The sequence below is a fragment of the Dendrobates tinctorius genome, unplaced genomic scaffold (assembly GCF_039654945.1).
Source record: "Dendrobates tinctorius isolate UK_male_01 unplaced genomic scaffold, ASM3965494v1 ptg000070l, whole genome shotgun sequence".
NCBI classification, from domain to species: domain Eukaryota; kingdom Metazoa; phylum Chordata; class Amphibia; order Anura; family Dendrobatidae; genus Dendrobates; species Dendrobates tinctorius.
Window position 1 is genome coordinate 44,680,660 of NW_027361738.1, and position 21,310 is coordinate 44,701,969.

The 21,310-nt window shown below is 42.3% G+C and overlaps 1 protein-coding gene across 1 annotated transcript in view; it reads right to left on the reverse strand.

Annotated features, from left to right (window-relative positions):
- VIPR2 (vasoactive intestinal peptide receptor 2) overlaps positions 1 to 21,310 on the reverse strand; it is a 183,029-nt gene that overhangs the window by 101,733 nt on the left and 59,986 nt on the right. Inside the window, exon 4 of the mRNA XM_073581615.1 lies at positions 11,057 to 11,157. Within this exon, the coding sequence (XP_073437716.1) occupies positions 11,057 to 11,157 (101 nt within the window). The remainder of the gene's footprint in view (positions 1 to 11,056; positions 11,158 to 21,310) is intronic.

Below are 21,310 nucleotides of genomic sequence, written 5' to 3' on the forward strand. Positions count from 1 at the left end.
CCAGTGTCACGCTTGGCTTTGAAATCTTTGTTATCGGTACCTAGTGTTTCTTCCATTAAAGACCCCACGGATCGGCTCATAGAGAGTTTGGCCCATTCGGTGTATGAGGCGTCAGGTTCAGCGCTCTCTCCCTCATTCGCAGCAACATGGGTAGCCAAGGCTATGATGTCATGGTCAGAATCATTAAATAAAGTCTTGTAGGATAGGAACCTGCCGACGGAGGTATCAGAGGTAGTGAGTCAGATCGCGATGGCAGGCGATTACCTGATCAATGCTTCCTTAGATGCTGCTAATTGCGTGGCACTAGCGGCAGCTAATGCAATCGCCATTAGGAGGGCTCTATGGTTAAGGATGTGGCTGGCCGATTCGATTTCCAAAAAATCCTTGACTTCCCTGCCTTATCAAGGTAGCCGCCTATTTGGGGAAAAATTAGACCAACTCTGATGCTACATGGGGAAAAAGCAGTTTTCTCCCACAGCAGAAAATCAAGCCGCCGTTTCGTCAGCCTCAGGCGCGGTTTCGGGCTTTTTGTAACCCCGGATGGATGGCAGCGGCCAGTTCCACCGCTCCAGTTCGCTACAACCAAGACAAGGATCGACAGGTCACATATAGAGCCAACCCGCTGGGCAGGATGAGGGCTCGCCAGCCCAGGTCGAAGGGAGCCAAACCCCAAAGATCCTCAGATAAATGACTCGGGGCAGCCGTTACCCGAAAATGACAGGGTGGGCGGCCATCTACTTCGGTTCTGCCACGTCTGGGTCGCGGTGGCATGCGATGCATGGGTGGCGGAATTAGTGTCGTCCGGGTACAAGATAGAATTTGTCAAATATCCTCCAAAACGATTTTTTCTTTCCTGGCTTCCCAAGGTGGAAGCCCGGGCAGAGGCATTGCTGGGAGCCATCAAGGTACTCCAGCGCAACAGAGTCATTATTCCCGTGCCAGTGTGCGAGAGGACTCAGGGTTTTTATTCCAATCTGTTCGCGGTCCCCAAAAAGGACAGGACAGTCAGGCCGATACTGGACCTAAAGCTCCTGAACAGGTTCATCAGGATCAAACATTTTCGAATGGAATCTCTCTGTTTGGTTATAGTGGCCATGGAGCAGGGGGAATACTTGGCCTCGATAGACGTCCAGGATGCCTATCTGCACATCCCTATTTTTACTCCACATCAGAGGTTCCTACATTTTGCCATCAGTGGCCGGCATTTCCAGTTTGTAGCACGGCCCTACGGGCTGGCTACCACCCCCAGGGTGTTCACAAAGGTAATGGCAGTCATCATGGCCATTCTACACTCTCGGGGCATAGTTGTCTTGCCATACTTAGACGACCTCTTGGTGAAAGGCCCTTCATTTCGGGCATGCAAAGAGAATGTCAGCATCGCACTGGATACCCTATCCCCCCTAGGATGGTTGGTCAACTGGAAGAAATCATCCCTTGTCCCAGCCCAGAAGATTTCTTTCTTAGAAATGATTTTTGGCACCTCCCGAGGGTTGGTAATTCTACCTCAGGACAAGGCTCTAGCACTCCGGCAGGGAGTCCGGAAAGTGCAGCAGCCAGTCCCTCACACCATTCAGTTCGGGATGAGGGTGCTAGGGAAGATGGTGGCGGCAATGGAAGCAATTCCGTTTGCACAATTTCATCTTCGTCCCCTGCAGCACGCTCTCTTGACAGTCTGGGACAAGAGCCCATTCATGCTCAATCATCGGTGCCGGTTGTCCTCTCAGGTCAGACTCTCACTACAGTGGTGGACGAGCAGTTCCTCCCTTCTTCAGGGGTAGCCTTTCCCCCCAGATCAATGGTTGGTGGTCACAACTGATGCGAGCCTCCTCGGCTGGGGAGCGGTTTTTCGTCACCACACAGCTCAGGGGCAATGGTCACAACAGGAGGCACGCCTCCAGATCAACTTGTTGGAGATACGAGCAGTGCGACTGGTGCTGCGACATTTCCAGCACTTTCTAGCAGGACATCCTGTCTGGATTCAATCAGACAGTGCCACGGCGGTGGCTTACGTGAATCATCAAGAGGGCACCCGCAGCAGGGCAACCATACGCGAAGTAGAACACGTACTTCGCTGGGCCGAGAGGAACCATTCGGTAATTTCAGCAGTCCACATACCGGGCATGGAAAATTGGGCGGCGGACTTCCTCAGCCGGCAGGGTCTCGTGTCCGGGGAATGGGCTCTGCACCCCGAGGTCTTCCAGCAGATTTGCCAACGGTGGGGAACACCGGATGTGGATCTGATGGCCTCCAGGGTGAACGCCAAGGTGCCCATGTTTGTCGCTCGGTCTCGGGACCCTCGAGCGATCGCCGTGGATGCGTTGGTTCTACCATGGAACCAGTTTCGCCTTCCATACTTGTTTCCCCCGCTACCACTACTTCCGAGGGTCATCAAGAAAATCAAAATGGAGGGGGTTCCAGCAATTCTGCTGGCCCCAGACTGGCCCCGTCGGGCATGGTATGCGGATCTAGTGCAGCTCCTTGCGGATGTTCCATGGCGTCTGCCAGAACGACCAGACTTACTGTCGCAGGGGCCGATCTGCCACCCGAACTCAGGGGCCCTGTGTTTGACGGCATGGCCGTTGAATCTTGGATTCTGACCCAGGCGGGGTTTGGGCAGGAAGTGGTCGCTATGATGGTTAATGCCCAGAAGCCTGCCTCGGCAAAGATTTACCATCACACTTGGAAGGTCTTCTTTAGTTGGTGTCGAAATCGCGGGGTTGCTCCACTAATTTTTTCTATTCCCAACATCTTGGCTTTTCTTCAGTCAGGCCTAGACTCAGGGTTGGCCCCGAGCTCCCTTAGGAGACAGATATCAGCCTTGTCTGTCCTGTTCCAGCGAAAAATCACTACAAATATGCAGGTGAAGACCTTTATCCAGGGGGTCTCACATTTGGTACCCCCCTATAGAGTGCCCCTAGACTCCTGGGACCTTAACCTGGTCCTGAGTGTCCTGCAGGAAGCTCCGTTTGAGCCATTATGAGAAATTTCATTGTCGTACCTTTCCAGGAAGGTGGTATTCTTGGTAGCCATAACTTCCATTAGGCGGGTCTCGGAGTTGGCGGCCCTGTCATGCCGAGCTCCGTTTCTCGTTTTTTTCAAGGATAAAGTGGTTCTAAGGCCAGCTCCCCCCTTTCTTCTGAAGGTCGTGTCCTCTTTCACATTAATGAGGATATCGTCTTGCCTTCATTTTGTCCAGGACCGGTACATCATGTGGAAAAAGCGCTTCATACATTAGACCTAGTGAGAGCACTCAGAAGGTACGTGTCGCGGACGGCACCCTTTCACCAGACGGATATGCTGTTTGTGCTCCCTGAAGGGCGCAGGAAGGGACTCGCAGACTCAAAGTCGACCATAGCCAGATGGATCCGTATAACTATTCAAGAGGCCTACCGTATTAGAGGCACTCCGATTCCAGCTGGGATCGGGGCGCATTCTACTCGGGCAGTGGGCGCCTCTTGGGCGCTTCGGCACCAGTCTTCGGCAGAGCAGGTATGCAAGGCAGCGACCTGGTCCAGCCTGCACACATTTTCTAAACATTACAATGTGCATACTCAGGCTTCGGCAGATGCGAGCCTGGGTAGAAGAGTTCTCCAAGCAGCAGTGGCACACCTTTAGACAAGGGGTGCATGTGGCTTGGATCGGTGAGTCAATCTCCCACCCAGGGACTGCTTTAGGACGTCCCACAGTACCTGTGTCCCCCAATGAGATGAAGGAGAAACATGGATTTTTGTGAGTACCCACCGTAAAATCCTTTTCTCCGACACGCTCATTGGGGGACACAGCACCCACCCTATTAGCCAAGTTGGCTCTTGCTTATTTAATTAATATATTTTTGTTGAGATTAGGGTGGGCCTTTTCCAGACAGATTGTATTCTGCATTAAGGCTGATTTGTTTTGTGTTCTCCTACTGCTGTTGCACTAAACTGAGTTCCGCCCGCAATCGGGGCGAGGGTGTATGTGGCGGAGGAGGAGCTAACCTTTTTTTGTTCACTTAGTGTCAGTCTCCAGGCGGCAGTAGCATACACCCACAGTACCTGTGTCCCCCAATGAGCGTCTCGGAGAAAAGGATTTTACGTGAGTACTCACAAAAATCCTTGTTTTTTCCTTTCACATTACATTAATACCTGTGAAGCACCTGAAGGGTAAAAAAAAACTTCTTGAATGTGGTTTTGAGCACCTTGAGGTGTGTAGTTTTCAGAATGGTGTCACTTTTTGGTATTTTCTGTCATATAGGCCACTCAAAGTCACTTCAAATGTGATGTGGTTAGTGATGAGCGAGCATACTCGTTACTCGAGATTTCCTGAGCATGATCGGGTGAACTCCAAGTATTTTGGCGTGCTCGGAGATTTAGTTTCTGTCACTGTAGCTGCATGATTTGCGGCTGCTAGACAGCCTGAATACATGTGGGGACTGCCTGTTTGTTAGGAAATCCCCACATGTATTCAGGCTATCTAGCAGCCACAAATCATGCAGCTACGGCGACAAACTAAATCTCTGAGCACATCCAGATACTCGGAGATCACCCAAGCATGCTCAGGAAATCTTAAGTAACGAGCATACTCGCTCATCACTAGATGTGGTGCCTAAAAATGGTTTTGTACATTTTGTTGGAAAAATGAGAAATCACTAGTCAACTTTTAACCCTTATAACTTCCTAACAAACAATTATGTTTCAAAAATTGTGCTGATGTAAAGTAGATATGTGGGAAATGTTATGCATTAACTATTTTGTGTGGCATAAATCTGATTTCAGGGCAAAAAAATTAAAAGTTTTAAAATTGCTAAATTTTATTTTTTTTTCCAAATTTCCATTTTTTTTTAACAAATTAATGCAAGTCATATAGAAGATATTTCACCACTATCATGAAGTACAATATGTCTCAAAAAAAGCAGTCACATAAAGTGACACTGATCAGAGTCGTAATATTTGGCCCGGTCAGGAAGGTGAAAGCAGGCTGGGGGGGGGGGGGTAAAGGAGTTAAGTAAGAGTTGACTAAAATCATGAAAATAGTTTTAGTGCATTATCAATGGGCAAGCATTTCACTTAATTTCTACTCAAAGTTGAAAAACTTTTTTTTGCAAAAGTACCTTTCATTTATGAGCTGGCATTGTATAATAGTATGATTTTAGTCTTTTCCAAGATTTGTATTCCAAATATAGCAGTGAATGTGTCACCCCTTCCCTCTCTGTGACTGTGGCTGACTCCTCCAGGTTCTGTATTATTCACAGTTACTCCAGTAACATTATTGTTTAGGGAAAATGAAGCAACAAGTCATAAATACATTTTCACTTTCAGGCTTGAAAGGCATTTGGAAAAGTAAACACAGCAATGAGTTGGCTTCCAATTATCTACATGTTGTTCCCGATTTATTCCTATTATCAATTGTCAGGTCTCTTACTACTTAAAATTACTGCTGGCAAAAACGAAGCAAAATGTGTTTTGCAAACCTGGCCAGATGCTAAAGCTAAGCTTGAGGAGCTCCACTATCATATGGGATATACTGCCCCCAATTTTCTTGCCAAGTGTGGGGTGACATAAGCAGAACTAAATGATGCTTTGGCTTTCCGAAATAAAGTAAAAATATTAGAAATAAAAACACATCAATAATGAAACCACAAGGCTCACTACTTTTTTGTTTCTACATCTAAAATAAAAAAAATGAAGCAGCTTTGTAAATAGTCTTCATAAAAATTCCCTACAACTATGTATATACAGCCTTGATCCAGACCTATGTGCCTTTACAGTGTGATTCTACGAAGAGACTCCTTTTTTAACTTACATTTGATTGGCAAGTGATTGGCTCCAAAGTCAGCCAAAATGCAGCTGTCTTCTGATGGACTTTTGGGGCCCATTATTATGTAAAAGCCAGGGCCCACCTTTATGATTCCCTAGTAATCTGATTGGCCAATTCAACCCTTTTGGCTTGTATTGCTGCACTTTTCAGTTATTTAGATACTCTTAAAACATCTTGCAAAGTATAATAATTATAATAAATAATTATTATGATATAGTTATAATAATTAGTAATGATAATAATAAATAATAATAATAATTAATAATTATTATTATTATTATTATTATTATTATTATTATTATTATTATTTGTTTGGGCACAAAAAATATGCCAAAGCAAAATATATAAAAAGTGCCTAAAATTAAAAATAGATTAAATTTCAGAATTCTGTGCTTTCATATATAGAGTAGATTGAATGTGCAAGTATACATTAGATGACAAGGACATTGTAAGGCTGTTGCAAGTACATATGTTGCAATTACTTACACCCTAGTTTTGTTTTATTGCCACATGCATATTATATGAATGCATTGCTATAGGCCAGTTTCTGTTCTTTATGACCATTGTTAGGACTGAAATCCAGTAAACTATGCTCAGCCTTTAGACTAATATGACATTCGCTTAATGGAATTATGGCATTTATGCCCAAGAAATATAGGCACCAAATTTGGATAAGGTATGCCATGGTCATTGAGTCATAGTTTCCAGAACTCTTAAATCAGTTTTTCACCTTCTGCTTTTGCAGACTAGAAACATTAATGATGTGGTGCTGTGTGGAGTATGTTATACACATATTATTCTATATATGTGTTGTCTAGTTTTTATACTTTGTTCTTGTAAGTGGAATTAAAATGCTAACTAATTTATTGATTGAATTTATGAAACTTGAGTCAAAAGAATGTGAGAACATGAGAGATTAGTGCTGTAATGTTCATTATTTATATTATGGCAGCCTCTCTTGCATGTCTGGGATGCCCTTTTCAGAACCTTGGCAGTCCACCCATAGGCCCCAATTTGTCAAAGCTTTTATTGTGCATGGCATACATGGAGCAATATTAGTGACTAGGGCACTATGGATACACTATATGGTGTATACGGTAGTGCGGAAAAATTCTCAGGGTGCTGGAGAAGTGATGATCCGAACAAGTTTAGATCAGTCCATGGATGGAAGTGGTCATGGCGGTCTGGGTCGACTGGCAAAGAAAAGGGAATGTGAATGGCTATGATCATTGAGAAAATCACCTGTGAGTCACTGGATTTATCTGTATATTATACACTTAATAGGCCTGCAGAGCACTGGTGTAGAACTCGTATCTATCAAAATATAGTCATAGTAAAGAAATGTTGATCTTAAATACATCTGTTTACTGACCTACAATATAAGAGACTAACATCCCCATACAGGTGACAATCCAGCAGCTGTCGGCTGTACGCTATAGCTGACAACTTGCTGCATTAACCGCGATCAGCGTTTGCACCGTCCATATCTCTTTTAACCTCTTAGATGCTGCACCATATAAATGGTTAACAGAGTGTGGGGGCTTCCTTCTTAACCCCATTGACACCCTGAGATAATGATCGTGTCTTCCTGATGTTTGTCACGTCAATTCACGGCTAAATAACGGCCTTAGCGTCTGCCGGCTATAGCAGCCTATTCAGAAGTTAGCGACATTTAGGTGGCAAAAATTAATTTTTCATTCCTGTCATGTCACTTTGCATTCATTCCTGAACAGCACCCGAAGAGTTAATAAACTACCTGACAGAGGTTTTCAATATGTTGGGGGGTGTGGTTTTAAAATTGGTTTCACTGTTGGGGATTTTCCAATATATAGGACCACCAAAGTCATTTCAAACCTGAATAGGTTCTTCAAAAAATATACATTTTGTAAATTTCCTTGAAAAAAATGAAAAATCACTGCTACAATTTTAAAACTCCTAAAAGGCTAACAAAATAAAATAACATTTTACAAATGGTGCTTATGTAAAGCCGACATGAGGGAAATGTTATTTATTAATGTGAGTGTAGATATGTATCACAAAGATTGCTATCTTATGCTGTGATTTAAATAAACCAGCAGATCAAATATTCCTGTGTCTACTTCTGTGAGCATCTGGGTGAGTCGACTTCCCATAGGGGTTATGGTCTATACATACATATTAGGCTACTTTCACACTAGCGTCGTGTGACGGCTGTCGCCCTGCGTCGGGGCAACGTACCGTCGTACACTGTGAAAGGTGTGCACAACGGGGGCAGTGGATGCAGTTTTTCATTGCATCCGCTGCCCCATTGTCATATCCGGGGAGGAGGGGGCGGAGTTTCGGCCGCGCATGCGCGGTCGAAAATGGCGGAGCCGACGCACAAAAAAAGTTACATGGAACGTTTTTTTGTGCGTCATGGCCCCCAAAACACGACGCATCCGTCGCACGACGGATGCGACGTGTGCCCAAATGTCGCAATGCGTCGCTAATGTTAGTCTATGGAGAAAAAACGCATCCTGCGGGCAACTTTGCAGAATGCGTTTTTTTCTCCAAAACAACGCATTTCGACTTGCGTCGCACGACGCTAGTGTGAAAGTAGCCTTAGACATAAGGACAGATGACTTTATAGACTCGAAATGTCCATGGTGCCAACACATCCAATAAGCATGGTGGTGGTGGAGTGGGGCCCAGCCGCAAATATTGCTTTCGAGTCCCTAAATTCAACACCCTCTATGCATCCTTGCCTTCGTAACAGGAGATCCTGGTGTGGCATAAAAATGGAAGCAGGTGTATGGGTGGGAAGCTATATGGGCCTCTGTGCTTTCAAATTCCATGGATGAATTTCAGTCCAAGGCCAGCTCTGTCATAATGTTTTGTGTAGCAATATGTGCAACACTAATGCAAGTGGGCAGCTCGGGGGCTCAGTTGTTAGCACTGTTGTTTTGTAGTGTGGGGATCCTGGGTACAACTCCCACAAGGGACAACATCTGCAAGGAGTTTTTATGTGCTCCCTGGGTTTGCGTGGGTTTCCTCCCACACTCCAAAGCAAAGTCACACTGCTAGCAAATTTAGATTGCGAACCCCAACTGGGACAGTGATGCTGTGATCTGTAAAGTGCTGCACAATTAATTGCACTATATAAGTGAGTAAAATGTATTAATAAATAAATTAGTCTCTAGGCTTGTCATGTCCCATGGCATGGGAATCATACAGTATTGTATTGAATTGTTGCTGTTGAGTTTCTATGGAATAAGGTTTCCTTTTTACAAATTTGTTCTCCCTCTCTATCTGTCCACCATCCTAGCTCTGATGTCAGTAACCTCATTCTCTGTATGTATTCCAGGATATGATCCTCATGTCTTAAATAATAATAATAATAATCTTTATTTATATAGCGCCAACATATTCCGCAGCGCTTTACAGTTTAACAGTTTCAAAACACAGGCCATAAGTAACAACGTTAACAATACAATAATTAAAGCAAAATAAGACGACCCTGCTCGTGAGAGCTTACAATCTACAAGGAGGGGGAGATACAGAGTACAGGTGTGTATTTACAATGATGTATTTACAGTGATGGTCCAGCCATCTTTAAGGAGTGAAGGATGCTTGGAGATAGTGAATGGGCTACTCATGCACACTTACACATTGAATGACTTTGATTAGTGAACGTGATAGGCCGCTCTGAACAAATGTGTTTTGAGGGAGTGCCTGAAACTATGCAAATTGTGGCTAGTCCTAATTTCTTGGGGTAGTGCATTCGAGAGGATTGGCGCAGCGCAGAAGAAGTCTTGGAGTCGGGAGTGGGAGATACGGATTAGTGCAGAGGTTAGTCGAAAGTCGTTTGCAGAACGCAGCGGTTGGTTAGGCCGATAGACAGAAATGAGGGAGGAGATGTAGGGGGGTGCTGCACTGTGGAGAGCTTTGTGGGTGAGAACAAGTACTTTGAATTGGATCCTATAATGAATGGGCAGCCAATGTAAGGACTGGCGACGAGCAGACGTGTCCGAGTACCGATTAGCCAGATAGATGACCGTGGATGCTGCATTAAGTATGGAATGGAGAGGGGAAAGTCGAGTAACGGGGAGGTCTTAAAGCTTTACTTCAGAACAGTCTTACCTACTGCAGCTGTTACAGTTACTGCCACTGTAATTGTGCACAACTACAAGAATTCAGCTTGAAAATGAACCTTCTTCTGCAAACTTCATACATGCCTTTGCAGTTGAGTCAAGCTATCTGATGAAATCTCTTCATGCGAGTACTTGTACATACAGATAGCCAAGAACCGGGTCTTTAGAGGCTCACACTCACAGCTTAGTTATTTAGTCAGAATATTGCTGATCCTCATTCTCTTCCTGAGTGTGTGTCAGGCCAATTCAGTACTTCAGAGGCAGTATAAATGCATCCAGAGGAGAATGGTTAAATTCTTATGTCTACCATTCTTCTCTAAATCTATTCATACTATCAGACTTTTATGGAATGTTCCTTAACCTCAATGTAGTTTTTTCAAAGAACAAATACACAGTGGGTTAAGCAGCTTGACCTCATACGTATATACATACATGCATAATCTGATTATGCACTTCCCTTAGAAACTGCTGAAAAAAAATGCTTCTTCACTAATGCTTTTCTCCCACCCTATTCTAGATTTGTTAACTCCTACAGATTATTCATACTCAGGTTAGTTTTTAGCAGATTATTAGATTTACTCTTCTAAATTGACTTTTTCATTACAAGTGATTGCTAGCTTTATAGTCTACATCATCGGTTCCTATTAAAGGATTCAGTTTAAATGTAATTATTGAGCTTTATATCTTATTTCTGAATATAAATATCAATCTGCAATTTAAAATAACAAAATAGACAAGGGTCAAATGCAAAGGAGAAAGCAAATGGCACTAGCAAATCGCAGATGGGATTCATGTTTGGTTATATAATCATAAAGTCATTTTCATTATTATCTTTCATGGTAATGAAAATGTATTGTGTACGATGAGCCAAAAGTCAGGAGCCTCTAAATTATCTAAATATCTAATGTGCACAAAGCACAAGATGACTTTTAGATAATTTGAGGTCAGTGCTACAAAATATGCAATGTTATACTTTTTGATATATCTTTTATTATTTATTTTTTACCCTGAAATTTTGAAATTTGCAGCTTATATTTGTAACTCAGAAGTGGATTCTGACTACGAAGTGTCTCCTCTGTAGTCAGGAAGAATATAATAAAACATTTCTCTTGGGTCAATAATTTACTAGTTAATAACATAGCATGACTCACCTTATTAACTTGAGTAACATTTTCATTGTGCCCACATGCATCAAAAATGTCCGGATATGTGTCAGTCCATCCATGCACTGTGCAGGTTCTGCTAATGTTTCCTGCAGTGATAAAACATTGAGATTTTTAGGATTCTTAGGTGAAAATAACCAAGTTTATAAGTCCAGTATTTTAGAAATTCAAAATGATGATGGTGATGATTATAAGCTGCAGTAAAAATGGTATTTGTGAGAACACTAACAATCCCATTTGTACAGTGTCCATTTTAGGACATGATCATATATCAAAATCAAACATCAGAAATACTCTGCCTGATACCTGATTCTGATACCTGATACCTGACTCTGATACCTGATTCTCATACCTAATACCTGACCCTGATACCTGACTCTGATACCTGACCCTGATACCTGACCCTGATACTTGACCCTGATACTTGACCCTGATACCTGACCCTGATACCTGACACTGATACCTGACACTGATACCTGACACTGATACCTGACACTGATACCTGACTCTGATACCTGACTCTGATACCTGATACCTGACTCATTCAAACATCAGAATCAGAAGATCTTTCAGATACCTTCAATGCAGTATTTGAGTGGTTTGTCTTATAAGTGAAGAAAACAGATCCATTTGATGTTGATTGAGCTAATGGCTGAGTGGATAAATGCCTGGCTTATGAAATAGAAAGCATGAGGTTAAGTATACTTTGTTTTTTATCCCATGCCTCCTGGCACACAAACTGCAGAGTTGTTTCACTTTGATGAGTGAAGAAAGTCACATATCATATGTCAAAACAGAAATCCAAATGATTTTTCAACTCACTGAGAGTTTGGAAAGCAGATTTCCTTACCAAAAAAACTTGAGCTTGGTATCGCTTCAGCTTGTAGTAGAATGGCAATGCTGCTGTCTCTAAAGTATAGCTTTTTCTCGGTTCAAATCCCATGTTAGAATTTTATTTTCTTTTTTTTAGGTTATCCAGGTTAGCACACAAAATCCCAATCCTGTTCCACTTTTAAGATCTGACATTCTTATTATCTTCCTGACTTGTAATAAAATAATCTATAGCCTAAGGGTGAAGCATCTGCATCACACATAGTTTTGGTTTAAAGTAATAAGAAAAATAAAAAAAAATTAAGCTCCATTGCTGGGATTTGAACTCACAATCCCTTATACAGTGTCCATTTTAGTTAGGACATGATCACATATCAAAGTCAAACATCAGAAATACTCTGTCTGATACCTGACTTCTGATACCTGATACCTGACTTCTGACACCAGACCTCTGATACCTGACTTCTGATACCTGACTTCTGACACCTGACCTCTGACACCTGACCTCTGATACCTGACCTCTGATACCTGACTCATTCCCTTGACCTTGTAGCACAATGGTAAGGTTGCTGGCTGTTGTCTCTAGAGTGGGGCTTTTTCTGGGTTCAAGTCCCATGTTTGTAATTTTTTTTAAAGTTATGCAGGTTACAAAAAAAAAACTTCAATCATGTTCCACTTTCAATATCTAACATTCTTATTATCCTCCTGATTTCAAACATCAGAAATACTCTGTCTGATACCTGACTTCTGATACTTGATACCTGACGTCTGATACCTGACTTCTGATACCTGACTTCTGATACCTGATACCTGACTTCTAATACCTGACTTCTGATACCTGATACCTGACTTCTGATACCTGATACCTGACTTCTGATACCTGACTTCTGATACCTGACTTCTGACACCTGATCTCTTATTCCCTGATACCTGACCTTTGATACTTCACTCATTCAAATATCAGAATTTAAAAAACAGATTTCATTACCAAAGAAAATTTGTAATTGACATCACTTGACCTTGTAGCATAATGTTAAGGTTGCAGGCTGTTGTCTCTAGTGTGAGGCTTTTTCTGGGTTCAAGTCCCATGTTTGTAATTTTTTTTTTTAAAGCTATACAGGTTACAAAAAAAAACTGCAATCATGTTCCACTTTCAATATCTAACATTCTTATTATCCTCCTGATTTCTAATAAAAAAATCTCTAGCCTAAGGGTGAAGCATCAGCATCACACATAGTTTTGGTTTAAAATCATAACAATAAAACTAAGCTCCTTTGCTGGGATTTGAACTAATAGTTCTCTAGAGCCTAAGCCTACACTTAACCAGTGTGCTATACTGTCAATTGGACTATAACACTCTTCTCTTTACTTATGTGACTGTCGATGTAAACATGTGGTGTAACTCCTAGCTGTGTGATTTCAATGAATGAGTTTGATACTTGATACCTGATACTTGACTAGTCAAACATCAAACATCATAATGTTTTTGTCTGAGACCTGACACTTGACCAGTCAAAGATCAAAATCAAAATGTTTTTCAGATACACCTCACTGAGGTACTTGCATGATTCATCTCATAAGGGTCGAAAAAGGATCATTTCACAGCCTGTTGAGCTGTTGGCTGAGTGATTAAGCAGCTGGTTTATGGAATCGAAAATGTGGGTTCAAGTCCCACATCTATATGAAAAAAGGCTCCAAAGAAACATCCTTATTCCATTGCTAGTAAAGTACATAGATAGTGCCTCATTGAGTCTATTAATATGGAGATGATTCTCAATTAAATAAGAAAAAAGGAGAGCATAGAATCCAAATCCATTTCAACCATGTATATATATTTATTTGTCAAAAAAGGACATACATCAGAGATACAGGATAATAAGAGAAACCAATAAAATGGGTAGTCACATGAGGCCCGATACTAGAAAAAACAAGCGGACAACCTGTGATGGGCATGGATACCCAAAAAACAGTTGCCACAGATTATGGTACAGTTACAGTAATGGTTGTGAAATGGCATTAGGAATAGTCATTACACCAGCCAAAAAAACACATAGTAGGATCTACTATGCAGAGGTCACGGGCATGAAGCTTCCCCTGGGCAATATTGTGTATTGTATAATACCCAGATTGAAAGCAACAATGCCAATTGCTAGTGAACTGGGTATGAATCAGCCAATGTATTCTAAAGTGTACACAAGTCGGTGCCTGCTACACACCGGGACATGATGGGTATGTTCATCCAGCTTATTTTAGCTCATCTTTGACTTTTTCCACAGAATTTCCTGTTATATGGTTCATGACATGTTGATATGGCGCACTGCTGAGTTCTGAATAGACTCAGCTTTAGAATACATTGGCTGATTCATACCCAGTTCACTAGCAATTGGCATTGTTGCTTTCAATCTGGGTATTATACAATACACAATATTGCCCAGGGGAAGCTTCATGCCCGCGACCTCTGCATAGTAGATCCTACTATGTGTTTTTTTGGCTGGTGTAATGACTATTCCTAATGCCATTTCACAACCATTACTGTAACTGTACCATAATCTGTGGCAATTGTTTTTTGGGTATCCATGCCCATCACAGGTTGTCCGTTTGTTTTTTCTAGTATCGGGCCTCATGTGACTACCCATTTTATTGGTTTCTCTTATTATCCTGTATCTCTGATGTGTGTCCTTTTTTGACAAATAAATATATATACATGGTTGAAATGGATTTGGATTCTATGCTCTCCTTTTTTCTCAAGTCCCACATCTGTTTTTTTTAAATAGCAGATTACCACACAAAATCCAATCGTGCTTCACTTTTAATATCTGACATTATTATTATCCTCCTGATGTGTTAGTAAAGAGTTTCGGACATGCTGTGTCTAATGATCAAATTACTGCATAGAATTTTTTTGTTTGCATCTACCCAAGAACTGGCTACAAACTCATGAGCACTAGGGGGTGTCACTAATCCACTGTGTACAAGGCATGGTCCTCCTGTAGCAGCAAAAAACGGAGCTATGGGTGTGTCCTCCACTATCTGATTCTGCAGGGGACGTGCGTCTGTTCATTGCCATCTCACAGATCTGCGGAGCATCGTTTCTCTCTGTACGGCCAGCGTCACACAATACTGTAGAATACGGCTGAGTGCTATGCGAGAAAACATCGGCCCAGTGTTAATCTATGGGGCAGCTCCCATCAGCGTTTATTTTATCAGGCGTATTCAGCGTGCGTGTAAAATCACAGCAGTCTGCGATTGGCACCGAGATTCAGATGAGACTCGCCAATGCAAGTCTATGGGTGCGAGAAAAAAATCACACAGCACTCGCACCGTGCAAGTCCTGTCCGATTTCTAGGCACCAGTGTCCTTTGAAAAAACAGCAATTCATGTGCTGCATACAGTAAAATCACACTGACGGGTTAGAATAGAAAAGATAGAATAGATATATAAAGTTGTCAGTGACACACACACATATATGATAGATAGATAGAAAAAAATTAGGCAGCACTCCAGTTGAAGGAAAAATGTGGTCTTTAATCCAGTGCCAAGTGGTGCAATGTTTTGACCTCACAGCACGGTCTTTGCCTGATTTGTTTGCATTTATATTTTTGCATTGGACAACCGCATTACTCAGGAGTCAGGAATTATTGCACCCAAAAGAAAAGCCAGTAACTCAGCAGTCATGGTAGTGTGACATCACAGCAGGAGCCGCCGGGATACACTGTGTGCAGAATTATTAGGCAAGTCGTATTTGAGAGGATTCTTTTAATTATTGAACAACAACTATGTTCTCAATCAACCCAAAAGACTCATAAATATCAAAGCTTAATATTTTTGGAAGTTGGAGTGGGTTTTTTAGATTTGGCTATCTTAGGAGGTTATCTGTTTGTACAGGTAACTATTCGGCTATGTGCACACGTTGCAGAATTGCTGCGGAAATTTCGGCGGGAATTCCTCAATTCCATTCTGCGGGAAATATGTGAGCAAATCGCATTTTAATTTCCGCCTATTTCCTGCGGAAAAACTAGCGATTTGCAAGCGTAATTAGCTTGGCAAACTGATTGACAGGTTGGTCACACTCGTCAAACATAGTGTTTGACGAGTGTGACCAACTTTTTACTATTGAGGCTGCCTATGCCGCACCAGTAGTAAAAAGATCTAATGTTAAAAATAATAAAAAAAGATAAAAAATTGTTTTTCTCACCTTCCGGCGTCCCGCACAGCGTTCCCAATCATCGCGATGCTCCCGGCAGGTCCCGTTCCCAGTGATGCATTGTGACAATGACCTTTGATGACGTCGCGGTCTTGCGAGACCGCGACATCATCAAAGGTCATTATCGCAATGCATCACTGGGAAGGGACCTGCCGGGAGCATCGTGGAGGCCTGGTGACGCTGCGAGGGACATCAGAAGGTGAGAATATGATGATTTTTTTATTTTAATTCTATTTTTTACAGGGATATGATACCCACAGCCCGGAGGACAGTCTCCTCTCCTCCGGACCGTGGGTACCATCCGCAAATGTTCTGCTTACTTTTCGCATGTTGGGCACAGCCATGTACGGAAAGTAAGCGGAACAATGCATTCCTATGTGGGTGGAATCACCGTGATTCCGCAAAATTAATGAGCATACTGCATATTTTTCCGTGATGCGATTCCGCTGCGGAAAAATCCGCAGCATTAGCACAGTATTGCGGAATCCCATAGGATTGCATGGGATCTTGTTTTTTGCGTTTTTGAGGCAAAATCGCACGTTAAAAAACACCGCGAAACCCCCTAAAAAAGCTACGTGTGAACACAGCCTTACTGTGCAGATTTATTAGGCAACTTAATAAAAAACAAATATATATACCCATCTCACTTGTTTATTTTCACCAGGTAAACCAATATAACAACACGAAATTTAGAAATAAACATTTCTGACATTCAAAAAAAAAAAAAATCAGTGACTAATATAGCCTCCCAGACACTGTTTTGAGAGGTGTTAGGTTTTCCCTCCCTGTAGAGCTCACATTTTATGAGGGACCACAGGATCTCTATGGGGTTCAGGTCAGGTGAACAAGGGGGCCATGTCATTATTTTTTCTTGTTTTAGACCTTTACTGGCCAGCCACGCTGTGGAGTATTTGGATGCATGTGATGGAGCATTGGCCTGCATGAAAATCATGTTTTTCTTGAACGATACCAACTTCTTCCTGTACCACTACTTGAAGAAGGTGTCTTCCAGAAACTGGCAGTAGGTCTGGGAGTTGAGTTTCACTCCATCCTCAACCTGAAAATGTCCCACAAGTTAATCTTTGATGATACCAGCCCATACCAGTACCCCACCTCCACCTTGCTGGCGTCTGAGTCGGAGTGGAGCTCTCTGGCCTTTACTGATCCAGCCTTGGGCCCATCCATCTGGCCCATCAAGAGTCACTCTCATTTCATCAGTCTATAAAACCTTAAGTATTAAGATATTTCTTGGCCCAGTCTTGACATTTTATCTTGTGTTTCTTGTTGAAAGGTGGTCATTTTTCAGCCTTCCTTACCTTGGCCATGTCCCTGAGTGTGGCACATCTTGTGCTTTGTGATAGTCCAGTAACGTTGCAGCTCTGAAATATGGCAAAACTGGTGGCAAATGGCATCTTGGCTGCTTCACGCTTGATTTTCCTCAATTCATGGGCAGTAATTTTGCGCCTTTTTTTTATCAACACGCTTCTTGCGACCATGTTGGATATTTGCCATGAAACGCTTGATTGTTCGGTGATAACGCTTCAAAAGTTTGGCAATTTCAAGACTGCTGCATCCCTCTGCAAGACATTTCACAATTTTTATAAAGTAGATATGACAGGCTCAAACCCCAACTTAGGTGCTCTGGGAAAAAACAAGACTAAAGTATAGGAGTAACCCCGGCACACTAATAACATGAAAGTAAAGTCTTCTCAACGACAGTCTTTAATTGTTGTGATTTTATTGATTATGAAAAAAAAGGGTGGTGTTACAATCCAAAAAAGGGTGGTGTTACAATCCAACGTTTCAGCTCTACATCTCGAGCTTTCATCAGGGATATGACTACAATATATACAATAAAAGAACAAAAATCAATAAATAAACTTTATAAAGTATTATAAAACCAAAAATCTAGTGATAGGTGATACATAAGGTGGGGACAGTGTCAAACATCCTTTGTGAAGGTGTGTATGGATCTATAATGATGTGAGGCCAGTGAGTATGTATTGTGGTGTGATACGGTGAACATGTGAGAGGTTGAACAGAGGAATAGAGTGAAGGTGTAAGGAGTTGAAAAGCATGAATGTGTGGGTAGTGTTGAGAAAGGGCATTAGGGGACAGTGAAGTGGAGTGGGAATAAAGGTGAGGTCATCTAAGGAGGCAGTGTGTAAGGGGTGCTCTTGGAAATGTTAAGGCATAAGGTATAAATACCTAGATCCTTGGTTTTGAGGTGTGTGTATAAGTGGTATAGGTTTGCCTTTGTAATCCAGCTGCTGGAACGGTACCTATAGTAACCACTGAGAAAGGGTATAGGTTAAGGAATAGCAAGGTATATAGAAAGAAAAGATATAAAAGAAAGTTTTAGGGGTCACATACCGATGTGTAGGGTCAGCACGTGACTCCCGTCCTAAGGACAAAAAAGCAGGTCAATAAGCTGAGATGGAGAAAGGAAACCCAGTCTATGAAGACTGTAGGGCACCATTACCTTGTGTCCTAAATCTAGTCAGGTGTGGAGGAGGCCGGAAGTGCATGTGGCTTAGTGCAGTGATGTTAAATACTGTCAAGCACTTCCTGATTGGGAGGGGAAGGGGCGGGAATGGGTGGAAGGGCCATCGCCATCTTAGTGAGGTCAAAAATGTCTGAATGAATGTATTGAACATGTGCAGGGCGGGGATAGAGAATGAGCATGTTTTGACTTGACAGGAAGTGATGGTGGCAGTCGCCATCTTGGTGAGGTCAAAAAATGTCAGAATGAATGTACTGAGCATGTGCAGGGCGGGGATAGAGAATGAACATGTTTTGACTTGACAGGAAGTGATGTTGGCAGTCGCCATCTTGGTGAGGTCAAAAATGTCAGAATGAATGTACTGAGCAGGTGCGAGCCATCCAGGAAGTGAAGTAAAAAAGGGAGGGTTGTCACATGCATACAGGCGGCCATTTTAACGGTGGGACTGTGCTGAATTCATGCACGGTGATAATTTCAGTGCTGGTTGTGCCTATCAGGTTTCAGAGAAACTTCCTTTTCCTGCCTAAAAACAAAGAAAGGTAATTAGAGCAAGGTTTACATACAAAGAGTAAAATGGCGTTCATATTAACACACTTATGTCAGAAATATCTCCTATAAACCAAAAAACGTTGTGTAGGAAAAGAACTTATTTGGTAGTGATTTTAAACTCCTGATGAAAAACAAAACTAATTCACTATGAAGTGGAATTTAGAAGGGATTAATAATACATTTCAGATTCTCTATTGAGACCGTGTGGATGGAGGGTATTTAGGTGATATATCCAATATGCTTCACGCTCTTTGAGAGTTTGGATCCTATTACCCCCTCGTCTGGGTACAGGGATTTGTTCGATAACCTGAAATTTCAGTTGGCTTACAGAGTGTCTATTTTCCACAAAATGGGCAGGAATTGGTAAAAGTGTGTTCTCACACCGGATGGTTGATTTATGTTTGGAAATGCGGTCTTTCACATGCTGGGTGGTTTCCCCAACGTATCCTAGGCCGCATGGGCATTTGATTAAATAGACGACAAAATGTGAGTTGCAGGTAAAATAGCCATTGATCTTGTACCGTTTGCCGGACCTCGGATGGGTGAATGAATCGCCTTTACTAACATTCGTGCATTGTGCGCAACCCAAACAAGGGAAGGTTCCGTTGCGCACCGTGCTAAATGTCTTCTGCCTGAATGTCTTGAAGTGGGAGCCCACGTCGGCTCTAACCAAAGTGTTTTTTAGGTTCTGAGCCCGCTTATGGCAGATGAGAGGAGGATTTTGGAAATTTTCAATCCCCGGGTAAGCCTTTTCTAGTAGGGGCCAGTGTTCAAGGACTGCTTTTTTGATCAGAGGAGAGAACGGGTGATAGGTGTTGATGAACTTAACCCTATTCTCTACATCACATTCACGTTGGGTAATTCTGGTTTGTTGTTCAGCGTTAATTTTGGGGTATCCTCTTGTTTGAAACTTTTCAGTCATCTCGTCATGTCTCATTTGCCTGATATCAGGTGTTGAGACTATGCGGTCAATTCTGTCATGTTGGGATTTAGGTAGAGCTATCTTCACGTGTCTTGGGTGACAACTGGACCAGTGTAGTAGACTATTACGGTCTGTAGGTTTGACGTAAAGGTCACTTGTAAGGGTGCCAGAGTCAGTTTTAGAGATCATGGTGTCAAGGAAACTGACAGACTGTGTGTTGGAATGTGAGGTAAAGGTTAGGTTCGGTATACTCTGGTTGAGGTCATGTACAAAATCTGTGAGGCTATTGGTGTCACCTGTCCATACACAAAAGATGTCGTCTATGTATCTGAGCCAGGTAAGAGCATGTTTTCTATATAGATGATGTGTGTAGACAAAGTCAGCCTCAAATTTACACATGAAGATGTTAGCGTACGGGGGGGCTACATTCGCCCCCATCGCGGTACCCCGTGCCTGAAGGTAGAATTGGTCCTCAAAGAGGAAATAGTTGTTGTTGAGGACCAATTTGAGTGTATCGGTACAGAACAATTTCTGGGGTTCGCTAAGAGAGGATTGTAAATCTAGGAACCATCTGACAGCCTCGATGCCAAGATCGTGATCTATACTAGTATATAGGCTGTTGACGTCTAGGCTGGCTAATAAACAAAAGGAAGGAATGTCATGGAGGGTTCTAACGTGGTTCAGAAAATCACCGGTGTCTTTGAGATAAGATGGAATTTTTGGTACTAGTGGAGTGAGGATCTTTTCCAAGGTTATTGACAGGGGTGAGAGGATAGAGTCGGTAGATGCCACTATGGGTCTACCGGGGGGCTTTTCCAAATTTTTATGTATTTTGGGGAGTATATAAATGACTGGAGTTATGGGACTTTGTTTGTGCAAATACTCTGCCAGTTTAGAATCAATTGTACCCAAATTTAAGTGGAAGTTGATCAAATTGTCTATCTTTCTCTCTATGGAGTAGATAGGATTCGTGGGGATGGGTCTGTATGTCGTGACGTCAGAGAGTTGTCTCTGGATTTCAGACAGATAGTATTTCTTATCCAGTACTACAATGGAGCCACCTTTATCGGCAGGCTTTATGACAATGTCCTTGTTGTTTTTAAGACTGTTCAGTGCTAATGATTCTTCTCTATTAAGGTTATGCTTAAGGTGGTATTTACCATGTTTGATTTCATCTATATACTTATCCACAGAAGCATTAACAAGTGAAATATACGTCTCGACAGGATGATA